The sequence below is a fragment of the Puma concolor genome, chromosome B3 (assembly GCF_028749965.1).
Source record: "Puma concolor isolate L17-30 chromosome B3, mPumCon1.1.hap2, whole genome shotgun sequence".
Taxonomy (NCBI): Eukaryota; Metazoa; Chordata; class Mammalia; order Carnivora; family Felidae; genus Puma; species Puma concolor.
Window position 1 is genome coordinate 121,893,410 of NC_141672.1, and position 27,174 is coordinate 121,920,583.

General features: G+C 36.6%; 1 protein-coding gene and 1 non-coding gene across 2 annotated transcripts in view; one reads left to right on the top strand and one right to left on the bottom strand.

Moving 5' to 3' along the window:
• Positions 1 to 27,174, top strand: part of OCA2 (OCA2 melanosomal transmembrane protein) — a 559,846-nt gene that overhangs the window by 395,015 nt on the left and 137,657 nt on the right. Inside the window, exon 23 of the mRNA XM_086711326.1 lies at positions 2,831 to 2,924. Coding sequence (XP_086567452.1) covers positions 2,831 to 2,924 — 94 coding nt within the window. The remainder of the gene's footprint in view (positions 1 to 2,830; positions 2,925 to 27,174) is intronic.
• On the bottom strand, positions 22,399 to 22,505 carry LOC112856552 (U6 spliceosomal RNA). Its single transcript, XR_003223124.1, has one exon. It is a non-coding gene; the product is annotated as a U6 spliceosomal RNA (small nuclear RNA).

The window sequence follows — 27,174 nt, forward strand, 5'->3', positions numbered from 1 at the left end:
GGTGAGAGTGGACATCCCTGTCGTGTTCCTGATCTCAGGGAAAAAGCTCTCAGTTTTTCCCCATTGAGGATGATGTTAGCTGTGGGCTTTTCATAAATGGCTTTTATGATGTTTAAGTATGTTCCGTCTATCTCGACTTTCTCAAGGGTTTTTATTAAGAAAGGATGCTGAATTTTGTCAAATGCTTTTTCTGCATCGATTGACAGGATCATATGGTTCTTATCTTTTCTTTTATTAATGTGAATTATCACGTTTATTGATTTGTGAATGTTGAACCAGCCCTGCATCCCAGGAATGAATCCCACTTGATCATGGTGAATAATTCATTTTATAAGCTGTTGAATTCGATTTGCTAGTATCTTATTGAGAATTTTTGCATCCATATTCATCAAGGACATCGGCCTGTAGTTCTCTTTTTTTACTGGGTCTCTGTCTGGTTTAGGAATCACAGTAACTCTGGCTTCATAGAATGAATCTGGAAGTTTTGCTTCCCTTTCTATTTTTTGGAATAGCTTGAGAAGGATAGGTATTATCTCTGCTTTAAATGTCTGGTAGAATTCCCCAGGGAAGCCATTTGGTCCTGGACCCTTATTTGTTGGGAGATTTTTGACAACTGATTCAATTTCTTCCCTGGTTATTGGTCTGTTCAAGCTTTCTATTTCCTCCTGATTGAGTTTTGGACGTGTGTGGGTGTTTAGGAATTTGTCCATTTCTTCCAGGTTGTCCAGTGTGTTGGCATATAATTTTTCCTTGTATTCCCTGATAATTGCTTGTCTTTCTGAGGGATTGGTTGTAACAATTCCATTTTCATTCATGATTTTATCTATTTGGGTCCTCTGCCTTTTCTTTTTGAGAAGCATGGCTAGAGGTTTATCAATTTTGTTTATTAAAAAAAAAAAAACAACTCTCGGTTTCATTGATCTGCTCTACCTTTTTTTTAGATTCTATATTGTTTATTTCTGCACTGATCTTTATTGTGTCTCTTCTTCTGCTGGGTTTAGGCTGTCTTTGCTGTTCTGCTTCTATTTCTGTTAGGTGTGCTGTTAGATTTTGTATTTGGGATTTTTCTTGTTTTTTGAGATAGGCCTGGATTACAATGTATTTTCCTCTCAGGACTGCCTTTGCTGCATCCCAAAGTGTTTCGATTGTTGTATTTTCATTTTTGTTTGTTTCCTTATATTTTTAAATTTCTTCTCTGATTGCCTGATTGACCCATTCATTCTTTAGTAGGGTGTTCTTTAACCTCCATGCTTTTGGAGGTTTTCCAGACTTTTTCCTGTGGTTGATTTCAAGTTTCATAGCATTGTGTTCTGAAAGTGTGCATGGTATGATCTCAAGTCTTTTATACCTATTAATGGATGTTTTGTGACCCAGTATGTGATCTATTTTGGAGAATGTTCCATGTGTACTCAAGAAGAAAGTATATTCTTTTGCTTTGGGATGCAGAGTTCTAAATATATCTGTCAAGTGCATCTGATCCAATGTATCATTCAGGGCCCTTGTTTCTTTATTGACCATGTGTCTAGATGATCTATCCATTTCTGTAAGTGGAGTGTAAATTCCCCTGCAATAACCACATTCTTATCAGTAAGGTTGCTTATGTTTGTGATTAATTGTTTTATATATTTGGGGGCTCCCGTATTCAGCACATAGACATTTATAATTGTTAGCTCTTCCTGATGGATAGACCCTGTAATTATTATATAATGCCCTTCTTCATCTCTTGTTACAGACTTTAATTTAAAGTCTGGTTTGTCTGATATAAGTATGGCTACTCCAGCTTTCTTTTGACTTCCAGTAGCATGATAGATAGTTCTCCATCCCCTCACTTTCAATCTGAAGGTGTCCTCAGGTCGAAAATGAGTCTCTTGTAGACAGCAAATAGATGTGTCTTGTTTTTTTATCCATTCTGTTACCCTATGTCTTTTGGTTGGAGCATTTAGTCCATTTACCTTCAATGTTATTATTGAAAGATATGGGTTTCGAGTCATTGTGATGTCTGTAGGTTTCATGCTTGTAGCGATGTCTCTGGTACTTTGTCTCACAGGATCCCCCTTAAGATCTCTTGTAGGGCTGGTTTAGTGGTGACGAATTCCTTCAGTTTTTGTTTGTTTGGGAAGATCTTTATCTCTCCTATTCTGAATGACAGACTTGCTGGATAAAGGATTCTCGGCTGCATATTTTTTCTGTTCATCACGTTGAAGATTTCCTGCCATTCCTTTCTGGCCTGCCAAGTTTCAGTAGAGAGATCCATCACGAGTCTTATAGGTCCCCCTTTATATGTAGAGCACGTTTATCCCTAGCTGCTTTCAGAATTTTCTCTTTATCCTTGTATTTTGCCAGTTTCACTATGATATGTTGTGCGGAAGTTTGATTCAAGTTATGTCTGAAGGGAGTTGTCTGTGCCTCTTGGATTTAGGAGGGTGGTTCTTATCTGAGATCCCATTCTACTGCTCTGAAGACACCTGTTCTCTCCTAGAGTTGTTAGTCTGTCTTACATTTTCCTTTAAAATGTAAATAAATGCCACCACGTCCCACAGTGATTTGCCAATTCTCCTTAACATTTCCTCTTTTCTATCACATAGAACTGTCATAGTCCTATCTGTAAATGAATTTCAGTATTTATAAGCAGTAAACTTATTTTCTGGTTGTCAGTGTTTTGTTTGTTTTCTGCAGATATTTGCAAAGCAATCACTTTGATAGTACCTGTAAAGTAATCATCAAATCAAAAGCCTGTGAGATGATCTGAATATTGCAGAACAAAAAGTAATAGAAACCTACTACTAAGATAAACTGAAATTTTATTTTACTTTAAAAATTTTGATTCCAGGTAATGGGACACTGATTGGAGCATCGTCAAATGTAGTTTGTGCAGGAATTGCTGAGCAGCATGGATATGGATTCTCTTTCATGGAATTTTTCAGGTACTTTAAAGCTCATTTTAAATTTCTGTTTATTTGATCCCGAAGCTCACTTAATTAAAAAAAAAATAGCAATATGTACTGTTAACCACTAGGATAAGCATGTTTTTAGCAATTAGAGAGATGTTAGTGTTAGGTGGGCTTAGCTAAAAGAAAACACACATTAAAAATTTATTGCTGAGATTAGCTTCATAACCCAGAGCATGATTACATGACCCTAGGGTCAGTAAATGGTTGTGGGATTCCTGGGTATTTTATGTTGTTCTCTTGAAAATTCCAACTGGGAATTGTGCGTTGACTATCAATGATGGGCTGCATAATGAGAATCTGTAGACCTCCTACCAGATTGCCCAGTGAAAAATCTTGTACTTGAAAGGACCCAGGAATATTGCAGACAGAGGCAGCCTGGCAACATGCATTCATGTGTGGACACCTATCAGGAGGGCAGCACAGAGATGAAGCCCTGGTTGAGGAAAAACAGCCAATGCTTGCTCCTACAAAGGAAAAGTTGCTCCAAAGGAGCAGGGCCCATGCTGGAGTCCTAACTCCCTGCGTGCCTGTTTTCATATGGCATCACTGCACTTTGAAAGTAGGTGAATGGGCAGAATTGCCATTGGCAGCTCCAAAAAATGGTGCTGCTAAAATGAACTGACATTTGGTGTTGAACAAGATTTCTGTTGACGTTCTTGGATTGTAAGCTCACAGCTCATGTATGCACAGTGAAGGTTCTCAGAACCAGCCCTGCTTAAGATTTGAAACAGTAGCTCTGCCTGAGAGGCAGAGTGACCTGAAGCCTATGGAGACTGTGACCTTGGGCTTCTGCAGGGCCCTACTTGGCTGGGCTGGGCCTGGGATAAAACTCCACTGTCATACCTTGGTAAGAACCAACATCAATTTCTGTGCATAATGCTGACTTTTGGCAGACTTATACTGGCCATTTCTGTTTGAGTGACTAGTAATTCTTGACAGTTTTACTCAGACACTAAAATTAGTTAATCAAAACTCCTGGAAGACTTGGGCATGGGATGGAGGGACGAGGCTGGACAATGAGCTGTGGGGATACCGAATGTACTCTACTCTCAGGAGGACTCTGGAACATTGTTGCCCCCACTACTAAGAGATGGGATCAGAAACTTATCACTTGACCACCATCTTCCTGTTAGAGTTCATCTTCCTCTGCTAAGCATAAAAGAAATAATCCTATCACTTAAACAAAGCTGTCATTCAAATGTCCCTGGTCTCCTTTGTGAGCCAGGCATGTGATACCCTGGCCCTCTACCTGCTGACAACCATGGCTGAACTCAATATAGGGACTCTGATGGCCATTTAACAACACTGGTTGGTCTCACAAGTAGGCTTGAGAGGGCTGGTATTAATATCATAAAAGATTAAAGGATTTTTAGGGCAACAGTACACCCTGGTCTGATATTTTCTCCAGTGTAACTTTGAAATAATAATAAGGACATCTGCTTGACTAAAACGTTGGTGTGCAGCCACTCAGATCATGCATAGAGCCCAGGGTTTAGCTCCAGCAGGTGATGTATTGCACACTGAACTTTCCAATATGTGCCCCTTGTGTGCAGAGTTACAGTGGTGAAAGCTAGGATAATATTTAGTAGCTTGGGAGCCTCAGAAAGACAGGGGCAAGACTGTCAGTTTCTCTTCCAAAACCTCTTTAGCTAGTGGCCTTAACAATGGCATCCACCTTCTTAGATGGAGAAAAAATATCTCTCTGGTTAGTAATGTTCAAGAGCCACATCTTATTTCTGTCTGGTTCCACCTCTGATCATTCTTCTTGTCAGGTCCTTGCTGCTCAGAAATCAGAGCAGTTTTCTCATAAATGGTCATCTAATTGTTCAGCCCATATTTGCATAAAATTCTTGGTTTGAAGTTACAAATGTATTAAATGGACTTTTATCTACCTAATTTCAAAATTTCTTTCACAAAAGGTGGCTACCTATGATACACAGTGCAAAATGTTGACTTCCCACTTTATTAAAAAAATTACTATTTTGGGGGGGTGCCTAGGTGGCTCAGGCAGTTAAGCATCCAACTTTGGCTCAGCTCATGATCTTGAGGTTTGTGAGTTTGAGCCCTACATCGGGCTCTGTGCTGACAGCTCTGAGCCTGGAGCCTGCTTCAGATTCTATGTCTCCCTCTCTCTCTGTCCCTCCCCACTTGTGCCCTGTCTCTCTCTATCAAAATAAATAAATATAAATTTTTCTTAATAAAAAATCCCATTTTTAATGACTATATGAATATATATCCAAAGGGAAATGTAAAGGTAAAGGAATAAAATATAAAAGTAACTCATAATTTTGCTACCCAGAAATAACCACTAATCAAAATTTCGTGTTTTCTTCCATTTTCTCTTCCTCTCTTGATACATAGATATTTGTTAAAAAAATTTTTAATCTCATTGTGTCTTACCTTTCATTTTTCAACATATATTGGAACATCTTATCAGGTCATTAGTTATTCTTTCAAAATAGGATATGTTTATACCTACAACATGTGGATATATCACTATTTTACTTTTGTTGGGCATATAGGTTGCTTCCTATTCTTTGTTATCATAATTAATGCTGTGTTGAATATCTTCACAGATAAAAATTTGTTTCATTATTGCTAGTTGAAAATAAACTTCCTGACATACAATTGCTGGCTAAGTGAATGGTTTTTTAATTAAGTTTTTCTGTTTAATTCCATTATAGTTAACATATACTGTTATATTGGTTTCAGATATACAATATAGTGATTCAACACTTCCTTACATCACTCTCTGCTCATCATGACAAGTGCACTCATTAACCCTCATCACCTATTTCACCCCTCCCCTCCCCCACCTTCCCTCTTAAACCATTAGTTAGTTCTCTATAGTTTCTTGATTTGTCTCTTTTTACCCCCTTTGTTCATTTATTTCTTAAATTCCACATATGAGTGAAATCAAATGTATTTGTCTTTCTCTGACTGACTTATTTTACTAAGAATTATACTTCCTAGATCCATCCATGTTGTTGCAAATAGCAAGATTTCATTCTTTTTTTATGGCTGAATAATACTTCATTGTATATATATAACACATACTGTTTATCCATTCATCTATCCATGGACATTTGGGCTGCTTCCATACTATGGCTATTGTAAATAGTGCTGCAATAAACATTGGGGTGCATATATCCTTTTGAATTAGTGTTCTCATATTATTTGGGTAAATACTCCGTAGTATCATTACCAGATTGTATGCTAGTTCTTTTTTTAATTTTTTGAGGAAACTGCATACTGACTTTCACAGTGACTACACCAATTTTCATTCCCATCAACAGTGCACAAAGGTTCCCTATTCTCCACATCCTCATAAACACTTGTTTCTTGTGGTTATTTTTTCTTATATTTTTAAATTTTAGCTATTCTGATAAGTGTGAGGTGATATCTCATTGTGGTTTTGATTTGCATTTCCCTGATAATGTTGAGCATCTTTTCATGTGTCTGTTGGCCACCTGTATGTTTTCTTTGGAAAAATGTCCATTTATGTCTTCTGCCCATTTTTTAATTGGATTGTTAATTTTTGGAGTATTGAGTTTACAAGTTATTTATATATTTTGGATACTAATGCTTCACTGGATAAGTCATTTGCCACTCAGTAGGTTGTCTTTTAGTTTTGTTGATTGTTTCCTTTGCTGTGTAGAAACTTTATTTTGATGTAGTCTCAATAGTTTGCTTTTGCTTCCCTTGCCTTAGGAGACATATGTAGAAATAAGTTCTTATGGCCAATGTCAGAGAGATTACTGCCTGTGCTTTCTTGTAGGATTTTTATTTTCAGTTCTCACATCTATGACTAAACACATTTTGAGTTTATTTTTGTGTATGGTATAAAAAAGTGGCTCAGTTTCATTCTTTTTCATGTAGCTGTCCAGTTTTCTCAACAACAATTGTTCAAGAGACTGTTTTTTCCCCATTGCATATTCTTGCCTCCTTTGTTGAAGGAGCTTTATAGTATTGACTTTATATTATATTTCATTGATCTTTGTATCTATTTTTTGCTGTTACCATACTGTTTTTGATACTACAGCTTTGTAATACAACTTGAAATTTGAAATTGTGTTACTTCCAGCTTTGTTTGTTTGTTTTCAAGATTGCTTTGACTGTTCAGGGTCTTTTGTGGTTCCATTTAAATTTTTTGGTTTGTTCTAGTGTTTTTTGGTTTATTCTAGTGCTGTGAAAACTTTTGGTATTTTGATAGGGGTTGCATTAAATCTGTAGATTGCTTTGGGTAGTATAGACATTTTAGCAATACACGTTCTTTCAATCCATGAGCATGGAATATCTTTCCAATTGTTTGTGTCCTCTTCAATTTCTTTCATCAGTGTTTTATAGTGTTCAGAGTACAGGTCTTTCACCTCTTGGTTAAGTTCATTCCTTGGTATTTTTATTTTTTTGGTACAATTATAAATGGGATTATTTCTTTAATTTCTCTGTCTGCAGCCTATTAATGTATAGAAATGCAACAGATTTCTATACATCGATTTTTTATCCTGTAACTTCACTGTATTTATCAATCCTAGCAGTTTTTTTGGTACAATCTATATGGTTTTCTGTTTAGAGTATTGTGTCATTTGTAAATAGTGAAAGTTTTACTTCTTTCCTACCAATTTGAATGATTTCTATTACTTTTCCTTGTCTGAGTGATGTGACTAGGACTTCCAGTAATAAGTTAAATAAAAGTGGTAAGAGTGGGCATCCTTGTCTTGTTCCTGACCTTAGGAGGAAAGCTCTGAGTTTTTCCCCCATTGAAGATGATGTTCACCTTGGGTTTTCTATGTATGGCCTTATTATGTTGAGGTATGTTCCCTCTAAACCTACTTTGTTGAGGATTTTTTCCATGAATGGATGTTGTACTTTGTCAAATGCTTTTTCTGCATCTATTGAAAGGACCATATGGTTCTTATCCTTTCTTTTATTAATGTGGTTTATCACATTGATTGATATGAGAATATTGAACCACCCTGGCAACCCAGGAAGAATTCCCACTTAATTGTCGTGAATGATTTTTTTTTCATGTATTGTTGGATTCAGTTTCCTAATATTTTGTTGAGGATTTTTTGCATTTATGTTCATCAGAGAAATTAGCCCATAGTTCTCTTTCTTCCTAGTGTCTTTATCTGCTTTTGGTATCAGGGGAATGCTGGCTTCATAGAATGAATTTTGAAGTTTTCCTTCCTCTTCTATTTTTTTTGGAATAGCTTGAGAAGAATAGGTATTAACTTCTTTAAATGTTTGATAGAATTCATCTTGAAGATCTCTGGTTCTGGACTTCTGTTTCTTGGGAGTTTTTTGATTGCTGACTTAATTTCATTGCTGGTGATTGGTCTGTTCAAAATTTCTATTTCTTCCTGATTTAGTTTTGGGAGGTCATATGTTTGTAGGAATTTATCCATTTCTTCTAGGCTGTCCATTTTGTTGGTGTATAATTTTTCATAATATTCTCTTACAGCCCTTTGTATTTCTGTAGTGTTGGTTGTTATTTCTCTTCTTTCATTTCTGATTTTGTTTATTTGAGCCCTCTCTCTCTCTCTCTCTCTCATTCCCTCCCCTCCTTCTCTCTTTTATGAGCCTGACTTATCAATTTTGTTGATCTTTTTCATGACCAGCTCCTGATTTCATTGATCTGTTCTATTGTATTTTTAGTTTTTATTTATTTCTACTATAATCTTTATTATAGTTTCCTTCTTTCTACTGTTTTGGGATTTTTTTTTTCTAGCTCCTTTAGGTGTAATGTTAGGTTGCTTGAGATTTTCTTGCTTCTTGAGGTAACCCCGTATGACTATAAACCACCATCACAGAACACTCTTAGAATCCCCTACTTTTGCTGCATGCCACAGATTTTGGACTGTTGTATTTTCATTTTTATTTGTCTCAATGTATTTTTTAAATTTACTCTTTGCTTCTTCTTTGACCCATTCATTGTTTAGTAGCATGTTATTTAACCTCAATGTATATGTGCTCTTTTCATATATTTTCTTGTGGTTTATTTGTAGTCTCAAAGCATTGTGATCAGAGAAGATGCATGGTATGACTTTGATCATTTTGAATTTGTTGAGACTTGTTTTGTGGCCTAATATATGTTATCTATTCTGGATAATGTTCAATGTGCACTTGAAAAGAATGTGTATTCTTCTGTTTTAGGATGGAATGTTCTGAACATATCTGTTAAATCCATCTGGCTCAATGTGTCTTTCAAAGTTACCATTTCCTTGTTGACTTTCTGTGTGGATGATTTATCCATTGATGTAAGTGAGGTGTTAAAGTTCCTTACTTTTACTGTATAACTATCAATTACTTCCTTTATATTTGTTATTGACTACTTTATGTATTTGGGTACTTTCATTTTGGGCGCTTAAATATTTAGAATTGTTGTATCTTCTTGTGAGATTGTATTCTTTATTATTATGCAGTGTTGTTCTTTATCTCTTGTTACAGTCTTTGTTTTAAAGTCTAATTTTGCCTAATATAAATATTGGTACTCTGACTTTCCTTTGTTTTCCATTTTCATGATAAATGTTTCTCCACCCCCTTACTTTCAATCTGCAGGTATCTTTAGGTCTGAAATGAGTCTCTTGTAGGCATATAGATGGGTCTTGCTTTTTTTATTTTTTCCATCACCCTATGTCTTTGATTGGAGCATTTAGTCCATTTACATTCAAGGTAATTATTGATAGATATGTACTTATTGCAATTTTGTTACTTGTTTTATTGCTGTTTTTGTAGTTCTTCTCTGTTCCTTTTATTTCCCTATCCTCTTCTCTCACAATAAGTTGGCTTTCTTTAGTGATATACTTGGATTCCCCTGTATTTATGTTTGGCATATCTATTACTGGTTTTTGATTTGTGGTTACTATTAGGTTTGTATATAATATCTTCTGCATATAGCAGTCCATATTAAGTTGATGGTTGCTTAAGTTTGAAGCCATTCTTTATTCATCACCCTGGCACATTTTAGGTATATGGTGTTACATTTTGTGAGTCCTTTCACTGCTTTATACAGATATACTTATTTTCCTGCTTTGATGCTTTCTACTTTTGTTACTCTTACTTATGGTCTTTCCTTTCAACTCAAATAGTCCCTTTTAAAATTTCTTGTAGGGCCGGTTTAGTGGTCATGAACTCCTTTAACTTTTGTTTGCCTGGGCAACTCTTTATCCTCCATCTACTAGGAATGATAGCCTTGCTGGACAGAATATTATTTATAGCAGATTTTTTCCTTTCAGTATTTGAATATATCATGCCACTTCCTTCTGGCCTGCAAACTTTCTGCTGAGAAATCTGCTGACTGCCTTGTGGGGTTTCCCTTGTAGTGATCTATTCTCTTTGCTCCTGCTGCTTTTAAAATTGTCTCTTTATCACTACTTTTTGCCATTTTACCTACTATATGTCTTGGTGTGGACTTCCTTGGGTTGATTTTGTTGAGGGCTCTCTGTGCCTCCTGGATCTACATTTCTGTTTCCTTCCCCAGATTCAGGAAGTTTTTGGTGAATATTTCTTCCAATAAATTGTCTTCTCTCTTTTCTTTTTCTTATCCTCTGGGATCCCTGCAATAAAAATGTTATTATTCCTGATGGTGTAGCTGAGTTCTTTAAGTCTATTCTCATTTTGCACAACTTTTTTCCCTTTCACCTGCTCAGCTTGATTCCTTTCCATTCTCTTTCCTTCAGGTCACTGATTTGTTATTCTGCTTCATTTAGTCTGCTATTTATTACATCTAGTATATTTTTAATTTCATTCATTATGTTCTTCATGTCTGGTTCCTTTTTATCTCTTTGTTAAGGTCTCAATGGTGTCTTCCATGCTTTCCAAGTCCTGTGTGTATATCTTTATGATCAATATTTTAATTTCTCTATCATGCATATTACTTATTTCCATTTCTCTTAGGTCTTTTGCAGTGATTTTGTTGTGTTATTTCCTTTAAGACATATTCCTTTGTCTCCTCATTTTGTCTCTTTGAGTCTTTTTCTCTGTGTTAGGAAAGTCAGCTATGTCTCCTGCTCTTGAAAGTGCTGTCCTTATGAAGAAGAGGTCCTGTAGTGCCCTGCAGTGCAATGTCCCCTGTTTCCTAGAACGTGGTGCTTCAGGGATATCTCCTATGTGTGTTGTGTGCATCCTTCTGTTGTGACTGAGCTGCTTTTTCCTTCAGTCTTGTTGTCTGCAGTTACTCTTTTTGCCTGTTGTGGGCAGTGTTTGGTTCCTGTGGTGTTAATGAGCCAGTCTGGGGTCACCTTGGGCTTAAGTTGAGTCAGCCCACGTGTTCACCAGAGATGTAGTAGCACCAAACTGCTTGGTGCCTTTCCTATGTTGTCCCAAGAAGTTTTTCTTGGTGGGCAGAGCCTGGATTAAGACCAGCTGTCTGCCCCCACCACACTGCTGGGGCTGCAGTCTGACTTATGTGTGTTTATCTTTCCCTTTCCCTGGGGCAGACATTACTTTGGAGTGGTTCTGGCCACTGTTGGGGCTGCTTGCACAGTGCTAGGTTTGTGGCACTTCTTTGGATGGGCTCCAGGCAAGAGTTTATTAGAGGGGGGGAAGATCCACACATGTGTTGTGTGCAGTGTTAGCAAGGTTTACCTGCTGGTCCTCTGTGAGAGGAGAACTGCTACCGCTGCTGCCACTGGGACCAAAGCCTACCAGGTTGGAGGGGGTAGATCACATGTGCAGGGGCAGAGCATGCAGTTTTAGCAAGGTTTGCCTGATCCCCTTGGGGAGGGGACCCACAGTGCCAGGATTGAGGCTGGAGGGGTCAGATTTGCTAGAGCATGGGGAGGGGGGTGTAAGCAAGTTAGTTAGTGAATGTTTGTGCTACACTGGTTCCCACAGGTGGCCTGTGTTTATGCTGAAGGGGTAGGGAAATGGCATTTTTCTCCTGGAGGAGTTTCTCCTAATGGTCTCTGATTCTCCAGGATAAGTTATGAAATGAGTAAATAACTCTCCCTCCCATATGCCCCAGGTGTTTTTAAAACTGCTGCTTCAGGGCTGTATCTCTGTGGGCTCTTTGTTGTACTATCTGTTTAATGGCAGGGACTTAATTTCTTAATGCCATCTAGACTCTTCCAGAGCCCAGCTTGCTGATTTTTAAAATTCCAGATTTTGAGTCCCATGGGTTGTAAGAACTCATGAAACTCAGTCCCTCTTTTTTTCAAACCCAAATGTTATGGGGATTCATCTTCCCCATGCAGGTTTCCCAGTGTGATAGTCTGCGTCTCTCCCTTGTCCGCACCCAGGGCATCCTCCCTCTGGTGAAAGGCCTGCAGTCCATTTGGCTTCCCACCACATCTCTGCCCTTCCAATCCTGTTCACTGTGGCCTTTTCTATATATTTTGTTGTAGGGTTTGTTCTGCCAGTCTTTGGGCCGTTTTCTGACCGGTGTGAGAGATATCTAGTTATATCCATGGGAGGAGGTGAGGTTAGCATCTTCCTACTCCATCTTCTTTTCAGCCTTTCCTAAATTTTTCATTCTTAATGGCAGATGAAATAAGTGTTTTACAGTCTTTGATTTGATGAAATATAGTACAATTTTTCAGTCTAAGTATTTTTATTTTTACTCCAGTGGAGAAAAGGAAATGTGGCTGGAAGGAAAAGCACTAGGTGGGCAGTCAGGAACTCCTCCTCCCAGCTTTGCTTCTGTACTGACCAGCTCAGTAAGTTGGCCATGTCACTTTTTACTGGAATTTCCCCTTCTCTTCTGGGAAAACAGGATGAAAGATAAGTCTGGGATCTCAGTGCTTGCAGCAACCCCTCAGGTTGCTGCCTCAGCTAGCGGATGGCACTTGTTGCCAGGACTCACCAATGTATGGAATCTGGGCTGCAAGTGCAGCATGTGAGGAGCTGAGGCCTGAGTGCCTTTAATTTATCTTTGAAGTTTAATATTTTTACAGAGATATGCCCTGGAGTTGATTGTTGTGTCAATTTTTCTCAGGTATTTATTTAATGTGCCCTTCTAGTAGACTTGTCTTGTAGTGTTGTCTAGTACAAGTCTTGTAGACTTGTAGACTCAAGTTTTTTTCCTTTCCTTTTCATTTTTTTTAGCTTCAGAAAGGTTTCTTGGATCATTTTTAACTGTTAATATACATTGTTTCATGAGTCTGTTCATTTTGGATCTTCTTGGCTTGTTTTCTATTTCAATCACTTTCCCTTGGACTGATGTTATTAACTTAATTTATTTTTACCCCCTTGTTTACTTTCTTCTTTCTTCAATGTCTCTTACTAATTTTTCATTTGACTGTATTTTTCTATATATTCTAAATTATATTCCTTATAATTATAATATAATAATAATATATGACTATATATTTTAAATTATATTCCTTATAATTTAATCTTTGTTTCTGATATCATTTGGTCTTTTGATTTATCATTTTATTTCTTCATGTTTTTGTCTATTTATGTTTTTAGCATTTGGGTTTGTGGTTTAAGGTGTTCTTTTTGTTGCTGTTTTTTTTTCTTCATATTTCCATGTGCTTATTCAAGATATATAGTTCCGTATAGAATCTAATGCAGTTTTATTTTCTAGTTCATATTTAGCCTTTTAGAGAAATCTTTATCAGTTTCAGTATTTAGATTCTCATGTTCTGTTGTTTTCTTATGAAAGCCTTGCGTAGGTGAAATCTGCTTTTATCCACGTGCTTTCATGGATGGGTTTGGCCTTTGGGGTCAAAGGAATTTGAAGATTCCTAGTCTAGAGCACCCCCTGTGGTCAGTGCCATGGACTGCAGTTTTTTAAAGATGATTTTATTTTATTTATTTTTTGTAGGTGAGGGAATGTCTATCAATTTTTGGTTCTTTTTGTCTTATAAGATTATTTCCTCCTCTTGCTGCCTTTCCCTTCTCATCCCAAACTCCAATGAGCATTCCTGCCTTCCTTTCTGCTTTCTTCTCTCCCAGAAAGGATATGTGTCAAGGCTGCTGCCTGTTATTCTGTGCATGTTTGCATCCTTTCTCCGTTGTCTCTGCTCTGATTGAGCAGGATTATTTTTCAGCATTTTAACACTTAGCTTGGACTTACTTTTTATAGCTGTTGTTATTCACTCATCCTTATAAACTTAATTCCCTTTTTTCTTTTTCATGAAGTTTTCTGATTCCTTTAGCAATTTGTAAAGACCTGGGGCAGGGGCTTGAGAGACAGTTATGCTGGGAATTGGTGTTTATTTCTTTGCTGACAAGTAATGTAAAGTTTATGGTGCTCTCTGTCTTCTAGTTAGTTATGTTGAAAGTGTGGTATCTACGTGGTTTTATTTGTACTTCTTACTGATCTGTAGAGTTTATTGTGAGCTGTGTGGAGAGCTTTGGATTTGGGTGGCTGTCATCACCTTGGCCACCAGAAGTCCTGCCCTCCTTCTGAAGTAATAGTGGTATTACTCATTTATCCCTTGTGATCTTTTGTGATGACTGTAGGGATACAATAGAATTTTATCTTGTTCTCTTTGGAGTGCATTATTTTTTAAATGAAGATTATTCTCATGTTGAATTCTCTCACTGAACAGGAAAATAGTTTTCATGGTATTCTCCTCCATGGGACACACCTCCATGGGGTACCCTTCATAAAACATACTTTATAGGGCATTCCTTCATTTGACACATGGGTCACATAGGGCTATTTGACACATGGGTCAAATAAAAGTTGTTTCATCAATTAATGATGCAGATTTTTACCATTTCTTTAAATTTAGAGACAAAACAAGATGAATTTTATTGTGTAAATTAACCTTCACATAGTTTTTATCATTTGCTCTTTTGTTTCCTTTTGAGATTTATTGGAACACAGCTAACTCTTGTGAGGCTTTAAAAAAATGAACAAGTTGTTAAATTAAAATTTTTTTTAAGTTTATTTATTTTTGAGACAGAGAGAGACAGAGCATAATGGGGGAGGGTCAGAAAGAGGGAGACACAGAATCTGAAACAGACTCCAGGCTCTGAGCTGTCAGCACAGAGCCTGACGCGGGACTCGAACTCATGGATCGCAAGATCATGACCTGAGCGGATCGAAGTCGTCCGCTTAACCGACTGAGCCACCCAGGCGCCCCAACAAGTTGGTAAATTAAATTAAAGAGAAAAAATACCCAGAAAATAAACTATTTAGAAACTAGTATTCTAAAAGCAACATTTGAAAATGTCTTGCCTTTGTTCAGTATGACTCAGAAAGATCACAAACATTGATTAACATTAAATTAAGATAAAGTTCTTTGGCCACTAGATTTTATGAAGTGTTCATTCTAGATCTTTTTTGAAGGATATACTGGTGGACACTTATATTTTCTCAAATGTCAAAACTGATCTAACATAATATATTTTTTTAGGTTCATCTCTAAGTTAATTGTGCTGCTATAAACTCATTGAAACAGAAGTCAAATCATTTCTTTCCTTGTGAGAGTTAAAATCATGAACATCAGATCAATATTTTCTGAACATAAATTACAAGTTAGTCTCATCCATACACTAAGTTTGTTAAGAAAGAAAGGGTTATTTTCATGTAAGTGTTTCCTAGTTAGAGCAGAAGCGGTCTTCAGATTTCCCTGAGGAGACAGGCCTGTTTTGTGTCTGAAGGAATACTCAAACCCACCCACCCCTCATTCTCCTGCCCTTATTCAAACATAAGGAACACCTTTTGTTGGTTTGCACTGAGACATAAAATCTTCAGCCTTAGAGTTAAACCAGTTGTGTAGATTAGCATATTCTTGAACACTTCTAAGCAGTAATCCTGAGTATCACTACTGTAAGGGGGAAGGAGTTGGGCAGGCTTAGAGCACTGGAGAGCTATTTGAGACTTTTGAAGGTAAAAGAGTTCCAAAAAGGCCAAGAGAGCCATAATAGCCCAAGATACCCAGCCAGAGGATGCCATGAGAGGTAATGCAAAGAATGTTCTACTAAGTATTTATTGATTTTGTTTCCATTTTAAATTTTTTTTTTTAACGTTTATTTATTTTTTTGGGACAGAGAGAGACAGAGCATGAACGGGCGAGGGGCAGAGAGAGAGGGAGACACAGAATCAGAAACAGGCTCCAGGCTCTGAGCCATCAGCCCAGAGCCCGACGTGGGGCTCGAACTCACGGACCGCGAGATCGTGACCTGGCTGAAGTCGGACGCTTAACCGACTACGCCACCCAGGCGCCCCGATTTTGTTTCCATTTTAATGGAAACAATTACCCTGTTTTGATTTGGAGTAATCCTCCTTTCCTCACTAATGCACTTTCCAGGAAGGTATGTCCCAGAATGGGGGGAGGGACCCAAGGCAATTAAGGAACAATTGAAAGATGGCACATAACTCAAAGGAAAGATGGCACAGTTTTTGACCAGCACCAAAAACTGTTGAGTTGTTGGAGACGTAAAGTTCCTTCCACTAGACAAGGGTAATATAGAAAGCCTGAAGATGTTGTATGACATTACTAAGAAACCTGAATCTGGGCTCTAAACCTAGAGGAACCAGAGTCCGGGAAAGGATCTTGATATCCTTGTTATCTCTATCCCTGTTATTGTGGCTGCATAACAAGTTACACCAAAATGTAGTGGCTTCAAGAAGCAGCAATAATTATTTTGCTCTTTAATTGTACTATCTTTGCAGGACTTGAAAGAACCAGTTTGTTTCTGTTCCACTCAGAATCATGAAGGGCTACTCAAAGGCTGGAGACTAGAATCATGTGAGGCTTGCTTACTTACTTGCCTTATGGCTGGGCTGTGGAGATTCAAAGACTTAGAGGTTGAATTGACTGAGGCATCCTAGGCATCAGTCTGTAGCTCTATGTCAGGCTCTCCCAAATTCAGAGGAAGGAACCTCCAAATAGAAGAGTAGCCATGTCACATGGTAAGAAGAGCATGAGGGATAGACCATATTGGTGCATCCAAATTTGGAAAATACAAGGTGCCAGGTCATTTTATCTACCCCCAGACTTTTAGCTCACATCATCTCATAACTCGCCTTCTGCTTAACCATTCTCTATTGGACTTTATGTCACTTGTAACTATAAGAGTCCTTAGTTATACAGAGACCCAAAGAAATGTCACCATTTTATGATCTTTTTCAAGAACTCATACTGATGTAGTTGTCTTAATCAGGTGAGTGATTTGATCAAAATTGGTCCTTATTTTCTGTGTTACATTATATCTAGAAGGCCCAAGTTTTTATTGAAGATGGTTTTCAAGAGCCAGGCATTTCTTCATTTGAACTTCCTAGATTTTGTGACAATGTGTTGTCCACTTTGGCTTATTGCATGGGTCACACTCTGGAACTCATGGCCAAGTTATATAGGAGATGGTATTTGTCACAACAATGTACTGTGAAATACTTTGTCTCTCCTGTGGCTGTACTCCTTGTCAGCAGCCACTGGTTGCTATGGAAGACAGGTAGAGAAGCTGTTTCAGCAAAATTCTGCCATCACCAGGAAATGTTTTTTGTCCTCACATCAATCAATTCTCCAACTCTCTGACACCATCTGTGTATCTATAATTCAATTCAATTCTAACTGTCTAGAGTTAGCACATACTTGCAGGTTTAAGGGCTCAATCCACAAGGCTGCCCCACTTCAGATGCCAGTTGCAAGTATCAGGTCCCCAGGCTACACACACTTCTACAAAGTTGGAAGTTTCCATAACCCCCCTTTTCAGGTTTAATAATTTGCTACAAAAGCTCACAGAACTCAAGAAAGCACTTTAATTATATTGCCAGTTTATTTTAAAGGGTACAAATGAATAGCCAAATGAAGAGGTACATAGGGAAAACTCTTGAAGAGTCCCCCAGTACAGGTGCTTCTCTTCCTGTGGAGTTGGGGTATGTCACCCTCCTAGTATGTAGATGTGTTTACCAACCCAGTAATTCCCAGAACCCTGTTGTTTAGGGGGTTTTATAGGAGTTTTATTATGTGGACATGATTGTGGCCATTGGTGATTGACTCAGTATCCAGCCCCTCTCCTCTCCCTGAAGGCTGGAGAGTGGGGCTGAAATTTCCAAGTTTCTAATCAAGGCTTGGTCTTTCTGGTGACTGGTTCCCATCCTGAAACTATCCAGATGCCTACCATAAGATGCCTCATTAGAACCAAGACACTCTTATCACCTTTATCCGTCATGGAATTCCAAGATATTTAGGAGCTGTATGACAGGAACTGGGGACAGACACCTAATATCTTTCTAACTGTTCACCACTAGGAAAAGGGCATGGAATGTGCCTGCTGTGTGTGATGGTACATCAACTAGGTGTTCACAGAGGACAATGCAGCTTTGTATAGAGACCATCCACCAAAGCAGGGATGAAATGTGTGCTGAGAAAGCCATTCACTATCAGTATTTCTTTATATGCTAATATTTTATTCTCTAAAATATAAAATTGAAAGATAATATCATGGAGTTGTCTAATGGGAAATTTCCCTATATCTTTGCATTGATCAAGTTTCCTACAACTGGAAAGAAATTCAGTGGGACCATTTGTAGCCTAAGTGATCATATTTATTTATTTATTTATAATTTTTTAATATGAAATTTATTGTCAAATTGTTTTCCATACAACACCCAGTGCTCATACCAAAAGGTGCCCTCCTCTATACCCATCACCCACCCTCCCCTCCCTCCCCCCCCATCAACCCTCTCATGACAGGGAGGGTCAGAGAGAGGGAGACACAGAATCCGAAACAGGCTCCAGGCTGTCAGCCCAGAGCCCGACGCGGGGCTCAAACTCACGGACCGCGAGATCATGACCTGAGCCAAAGTCAGCAGCTCAACCGACTGAGCCACCCAGGCACCCCTGTTCTCAGTTTTTAGGAGTCTCTTATGCTTTGGCTCTCTCCCTCTCTTACCTTTTTTTTTTCTTCCACTCCCCCATGGATCTAAGTTTCTCAGGATCCACATAAGAGTGAAAACATATGGTATCTGTCTTTCTCTGTATGACTTATTTCACTTAGCATAACACTCTCCAGTTCCATCCACGTTGCTACAAAAGGCCATATTTCATTCTTTCTCATTGCTAAGTGATTGTTTTTATGCAAATTGTTTTCAATGTATTATTGACTGAATGGCAGAGAATTCTTAATTCCAACCATTATGGAATTCAGAAATAATGAGCAAATTAAGATAATTTAAAATGACTAAAAAAGGCATAAGAGACTTAATAGACTTAAAAGGATGAAGAAGTAAATGCCTTTGTAGAGTAGAAAATGGTGAGGTGGAGGTCAGATTAGTCCCAAGACAGCTTTAGTCATATTCTACAGTCTCCACAAACAAAAAGCACATTTGGTAACTTCCTGGAAACAACAATGGAATGCAGTTCAGTGCTTATGGATGGCGGAAATGCTGTCTATTCCTCATGTATCCTTTCATGGCAGACAGCATGTTTATTGGCTTTTAAAAAATATATATTCAAGTTAGTTAACATACAATGTAGTCTTGGCTTACATATGACACCCAGTGCTCATCCCAAAAAGTGCCCTCCTTAATGCCCATTTCCCATATAACCCCTCCCCTCAAGCAACCCTCAGTTTATTCTCTGTATTTAAGAATCTCTTATGGTTTGCCTCCCTCTCTGTTTTTATCTTATTTTTCCTTTCCTTCCGCTATGTTTATCTGTTGAGTTACTCAAATTCCACATATGAATGAAATTATATGATATCTGTCTTTCTCTGACTCACTTATTTAGCTTAGCATAATACCATGTAGTTCCATCAATGTTTCAAATGGCAAGATTTCATTCTTCTAAATTGCTAGGTAGTATTCCATTATATATATATATATATATATATATATATATATATATACACACACACATACATATCACATCTTCTTTATCGATTCATCAGTTGATGGACATCTGGATTCTTTCCATAATTTGGCTATTGTTAAATTTTTGAAGAAAAGGGAGCTTGGTCTAAACTTTCCCCCTTGGAATATGCTATTTTGAAAAGTAATGAAATGAAAACTTTTTAAAAAATATTTATTTATTTTGGAAGGACAGAGAGAGAGAGAGAGAGACAAGCATGAGAAGGGGAGGGGCATATGGAATCTGAAGCAGGCTCCAGGCCCCCAGCTGTCAGCACAGAGCCTGATGAGGGGCTTGAACTCACGAACCGTGAGTTCATGACCTGAGCCGAAGTTGGACGCTCAACCGACGGAGCCACCGAGGTGCCCCTGAAATAAAAACTTTTAATTATGAATTTAGATATTTACATTAACAAAGATTCACATTCTTTACTTATAAAATGATACATTTATGAACAACTAAATTTAATGAATTTTAATTATATATTTATATTTAACGAATGTTTAATGAATATTCATTGTGTAAATAACATTCATTTATGTTCATCTGTTCTGTCAACACATATTTGTCACTATCAAGAAGTAAGCTCAAGTAGTGCATAGGTAAACCAGACAGACAATGGTCCTGCTGAGCTTGGAGTCTGGCCAGGTGAAGAGCAATACACACAAGTAAGCATATACTACATGAATTATCCACAATGTGAACAAATGCTACTATGCTAAAAATATTAATTTTCTGAGATAGGAAATAGTCCCAAGGAGGCAAATTGTGTATAGTCTCTCAGGAAACAAAGCAACTACTATCACTCTGGTGCAGGAGGCTTTGGGGGAATCCTGAAAGAGGCTGCATACTTCACCTCATAAACTCAATGGAGAGAGACTGGGTTTATTTCAGGTGTGATGGGAACACACAGAAGGGCTTTAAGCAGGAAAACAATGTGATGTTATTTTTATTTTGAAAAGACCACTTTCACTGCAGTGTAGTGAGCAGATTGGAGGAGTCAAGAGTAGCAGCAGAGAGACCAGTTAGAGGCTGAAGTCTGAGGCAAGGGATTCACCTTGGGAAGAGAAGGTGAGGAAAACGAGCTACAGTTTGGAGATGGAATCAGCAGGGCTTAATGATGGAGAGAAGGCATGTAACTTGGGCAGCGTGGGGGGTGGGGGGAGGAGTTGCAATAACCTGGGGAGCAGACATTTGACATTAGCCCTGGATGATATAGGAGAAGGAGAAGAAAGAATACAGGATGCACTCTTAGGATTCTTGGTTGTGGGTAACAGAAGCCTGTATCAAATTAGCCTGAGCAAGAGGGAGAATGGAACAGCAATCTACCAACTCTGGATGGGCAGTGTCTTGAGCTTCAGAGACAATAGGAGCCAGACCTTGCTCTCCCCATCTTTCACCACTGCCTCATTCAGTGTGGGGCTCTTAGGGAATGGCCACCCACAGCTGCAGAGATGAACTGAAATAGGCTCCCTCTAGCATCCTTTTAAAAATTCCCAGCGAAGGGCTCTAAATGGTCTAAATTAGGTTAGGTGCCACTCTTGGACCGGGGCTTTGACACTTAGTCCCAGCTGTTTTAGTGTGTATCCAGGCCTCTTGTCGAGGCCAGTCACCAGGTGATACATTCACCATGGGGGAACAGGTATGCCTCCCAGAAAAGGGGGGTGGATGCTGTTTGGAGAGTCAAAACAATAGGGATCCACCATGTGTGTGTGGCGGGTGAGGAGGACACTGGAGACGTCCCTGTCTGCTTCTCAGCATCAAACTCCCCAGGCACTGACACTGCTGATGCTTTTACTCTCAACATTCCCTCAAAGAATCTTACAGAAACACAGCTCTCAATTGGTGTTTCCTGACCTTACCAAAAGGGCAAACCCTCCACTTTGAGCCAGCCCACTTCCCTGAGCACTCTACCATAAACAAGCTTTCTTTTCCCATGGAGACACAATGCTACCCTTTGATATAATAAGTTCCAATCTTTATTTGGATCCACTGCCAGTTTGGTGATCTGACAGACAGTCCTAGAGCTATATATATATATATATATATATATATATATATATATATATATATATATAATATTTTTATATTATATTATATATTAAATATATTTTATATATTTAATATAATTATATATTAAATATATTTTATATATTTAATATAATTATTTATATATATATTTATATATATATAAATCATTATAAAGCTGCCCATACAGTATGATATTTAAAATAGTATAGTATAATGATTTAAAAGTGCAAAAAATAATTTAACAATATTGTGAGACAACTTACTACTTTGAAAATAATTGTTCATTCTGAATCACTTACTTTTCAAAGTAACTTCTGTTATTTATATTAAAATTGAGATTCTGACTAAAAATGGCATTATACTAATAGAACATCCTTACTTTTAGAAATTTGATTTATTTCTGTTTTTTCACCTCTCGTTTAATAAGATATTCTATCTTGCTTTAATAAGGTTTTACTCTCTCTTCATATATAGATTTTGGACCTTTTCGACTTTTTCCTAGATGTTTTATTCTTTTGTTTAGCTGTTGTAAATTCAGTTGTTTTAATTTATGTCTTTCTTTACTCTTGATTCACAGCCTTGGAAAAACTGATTGATGGCTTTTTGTTTATCTTGAATTCGGCTGATATTTTTTATTCTCTCATGTTATTTATTTATTTATATAAAATATGGAACACTTCATGAATCTGCATGTCATCATTGCACAGTGGCCATGCTAATCTTCTCTATAGCATTACAATTTTAGTATATGTACTGCTGAAGCAAGTATGATTCTCTCATGTTTTTTAAAAATTAAATTTTCTTGTATTTTCTTAGGAACATAATTATATCACCTGTAAATAGAATTTTCCTTTCTTCCTCAGAATTTATACCTTTTTAAAAAGAACATTCTGTTCATATTTTATGTATCAGAATCTCCAAAACAGTGTGCCAAATAGTAGTTACTGCAAATATTCTTATTTTCCTGATTTTAATGGTAATTGTGCATGTTACTGTTAAATATACTGCTGGTTTTTGCTAGTTTGTAAGTAGTTTTTAGTTATATTGTACTTTTTTGTCAATTATCACTGCATTTCATTATATACTTTTTGTGCATCTGTTGATATAATTATATGATTTTTTCCCCATTAATTCATTATGTAATGAATCGTATTTCAGATTTTCTAATATCAGGTAATTCTTATATTTTTAGAATAAGTCTTATTTGTTATATTCCCTTTCCTTTTGAATGATTTTTATCAGAATTTTTAGATCTATGTTCATAAGTAAATATGGTCACAACTTTTCTTTTTTACTATATTAGGTTTTTACAGTTATTCTAGTTTCATCAAATGAAGCAAGGAGATTTTTACAAATGAAATGGTAAATCCATTTGGATCTGATGTCTTACATTTTGCTAGGAAATAACTTTAAATTCTTTACTGTTTTTAAATTTATGGTCATATCTTCCTTATCTGTGGAAATAAACACCCCATATAATTTTAAAATAGTCTGACATTATACATATATATGTATATGTATATGTATATGTATATGTATATGTATATGTATGTATGTATGTATGTATATGTATTCTTTCTTTAATGAAACTTCTTAGAAGTTTGTATTTTTTTTTTAAGTTTATTTTGAGAGAGAGAGTGAATGAACACAAGTAGAATAGGGGCAGAGAGAGATGGAGAGAGAATTCCAAGCAGGCTCTGTGCTGTCAGTGCAGAGCCTGACAGGGGGCTCAAACCCATGAACCATGAGACAATGACCTGACCTGATCAAACCCATGAACCTGAGATCATGACCTGAGTCCTACCAAGAGTAGGACACTTAACTGAGCCACCCAGGCATCCCAGAAGTTTATATTTGTATTTGAAGTTTCAGAAAATAGATTTTTGCCTTTTACCCTTTACATAATTTGTTTTTGTACTACATTATTTTCATTTTTTTATCTTAATCCACCCCTCTTTTGTAAACAATATTTATTGTGCTCTTTTATTATCTTATAGTGTTCAGTATTTTATTTTCAGCCCTTTAAAGGTAAAAAGTAATAAAAATATTTTTATATTTCACCTTTTGTACCTTTTCAGTGTACCATGAAGTGTATTAAATGTTTTTCATTTTATCACTTTACTATTTACCGTTCATTTTTATTTTTTTTTAATTTAGGGGTTATTTAGAATATTTCTTAATTTTATGTAAGTTATTTTAATCAATTTTATTGCTGTTTCCTTTTTTTATATTGCATAGGTAATATTCAAATTGTTAAATAAATTAGAAAAAGTAGTACATTGAGAAGTCTTGTTCTTAGCCTATCACCATTTATTTCACTTTCTCTCCACCTCCTCATGTCTACTTTTATTTTTCTTGTCCTTTTTCCAGTCTACTTTTCTGCAGACAGAGGAAACTCTTAAATGTATATCCTTATTTCACCCCACTTTCTTATATGTAAGTTAGCACATTATATGTGCTGCTCTGCATCTTGCTTTTTTCCTCCATACTATATATCCTAAGACCTCTCCATAGAGAATTTCCTCATTCTTTTTTGTATGTTCATTTTTAAGAGCTATATGTTAATGCATTGTCTGGATAGAATATAGTTTATTTAAATAATTTTTATTGATGGGTGCTTAAGTCATTTCCAAACTTGTGCTCTTTAGAAGGTAAAAAGGAGAAAGCCTTGTAATGAGTAACTCTGTACATATATCAATTCCTAGATGTGGAATTTCAGGATTAAAGGGTAATACATTTATAATTTAATAAATATTGTTAAATTGTGCTGCATAACAGTTTATAGTTGCTTTCTAACTAGCAATTTATGAGAATGCTTTTCTATTAAAATTAGTGAAGTAGAATACCTTTTTACAAGTTAAGGTACAGCTTCATTTCTTTTGAACTCTTCATATTTTTCTACATTTTTTGTGGCAGTATTAGACTTCTTAAATTGAGTTCATTCATTCATTCATTCATTCATTCATTCATTCATGAGTTTTAAAGGCTCTTTATAAATTACAAAGATGAATCTTTTGTGATTTGAGTTAAAAATACTTTTCCTAGTTTTCTTTTGCCTTTTGCCTGCCATCACCACCTCCTCTTTTTAAATTTGTCATGCGAAGTCATTTACGTTTCTTTGTTCTGTTAAATTCATGAGTCTTTTTGTGTTTTATTTTATATATATATATATATATATATATATATATATTTTTTTTTTTTTTTTTTTTTTTTTTTTGAGACAGAGAGAACATGAGCAAAGTCGGGGGGAGGAGTAGAGGGAGGGAGAATCTTAACCAGGTTCCATGCTCAGCATTGATGTGATGCTGAGGGCTGATGTGGGGCTTGATCCCACAACCCTGGGATCATGACCTGAGCCAAAATCAAGAGTCAGACACTCAAGTGACTGAGCCACCTAGGCACCTCTTTTGTTTTATTTAAAAAAAAAATTTTTTTTTTCAACGTTTATTTATTTTTGGGACAGAGAGAGACAGAGCATGAACGGGCGAGGGGCAGAGAGAGAGGGAGACACAGAATCGGAAACAGGCTCCAGGCTCTGAGCCATCAGCCCAGAGCCTGACGCGGGGCTCGAACTCACGGACCGCGAGATCGTGACCTGGCTGAAGTCGGACGCTTAACCGACTGCGCCACCCAGGCGCCCCACCTCTTTTGTTTTAAATCATAATTTAAAAGGCCTGTCTACTCTAATGTTATAAAGCAATTTTCCCTTAGTTTCCTTCAAGATGTTTGTGATTGCATTTTATATATTTAAGTTATTGATCTATTTGGAATGTATTCTTGTATATGGTGTGAGAAATGGATCTAACTCATCTTTTGCAAGGTGGGTACCCAGGTCTCCCCAAATTCTTTACTAAAATGTTGATCTTCACCTCACTGATTTAATGTACCACCTTTATGATGAAAAAAACTCCTGTGGGGTTTGGGGTATATTGTGGACATCCAACTGTGTTTTATGAGTTTAGTGTGGCATTACCACAAGGTTTACTTTGTTGAGACTTTGTAGAATGTTTTACCATATGGCAGGGCAAATACCCCTTTATACTTTTCCGTTTCAATGTTTTTTCTGGCTATTCTTATTTGTCTTTTCAGATGAGTTATAGAATTGCTCCTTTAGATTAATTAAAAAAAAACCTTGAAGCACCTGGGTGGCTCAGTCGGTTAAGCATCTGACTCTTGATTCTGGCTCAGGTCATGATCTCTTGGTTGTGAGTTCAAGCCTGGAATCAAGTTCCACACTGAACATGGAGCCTACTTAAGATTCTCCCTCCCTCTTCCTCTACCTCTTCCCTACTTGCACTGCAGGCACTTTTCTCTGTCAGTAAACAAATAAACAAATAAATAAATAAATGAATGAATAAATAAATAAATATAAGTAAAATAAAAACAATTATTAATTTGATTAGGATTATAATAATGCTTGAATTAACTTTCAGATAATTGACATCTTTTTAATATCAAGTTCTTCTTTTAAAAGAACATTTTGTTGTTCAATTATAATTTATATTTAAAATTTTTCCACATCTGATTTACACAGTCATGATGTTTATTCCATAGTATATTTGCTCATCTAATATCAATTGTAAGTGGAATTGTATTTTCCATTATATCTTCTGATTGCAGTTTTCATATTTTACAGCTATTGATTTTTTATTATTAATATTATATGCTAATATTTTATTAAATTATAAAATATTAGGAGCACATATCACCATTAAATGATAATTTCACCTATTATTTCCAGTTTTTATATTTTGCTTTTTTTCTTCCCTCTAATTGCATCAGTTTATAGCTCAAATACAAGGTTAAAATAGCAATGATGTTAGTGGATATCTTTATCATTTGGTCATAGTATATTTTTTAATGTGATCTGGATTCAGTCTGCTAATATTTTATGTGGGAATTTTATATGGACATTAATAACTGAGTTAACATGTAGTCTTTTTAAAAAAATTGTTTGTTTGTTTAAGTACGTTACACACCCAATGTGGGTCTTGAACTCAAAACCCTAAGATCAAGAGTCAGAAGCTTTCCCAACTAAGCCAGCCGGGTACCCCAACATGTAGTATTTATTGTATACTCTGTCAGATTTTGGAGTCAATCTTGTATTTCATAATATTGAGAGTTTTCTTTCTTTAGTTATTCTCTGGGACAATTTAAATTGCATTGGGCTTATCTGTTTTTCAAAGATTTGGTACAATTTTCCCTATGAAATTATTTGGACCTGAGACTTCTATTTTGGGGGAGAAGGTATCGTTTTACAGTTTATTTTCTCATATCTTCTTTGGAAATTAGTCTCTTAGACTTTCAATCTCTTCCTTAGTTCTGTTAAATTATATTTCCATCCATGTTTTCACATGTAGTTGTACATAGTTGTGCAAATTAGTTTCATATGATTAAAAAAAGTTCTGATTCTCTACTATCCAACTCAGAGATAGCCT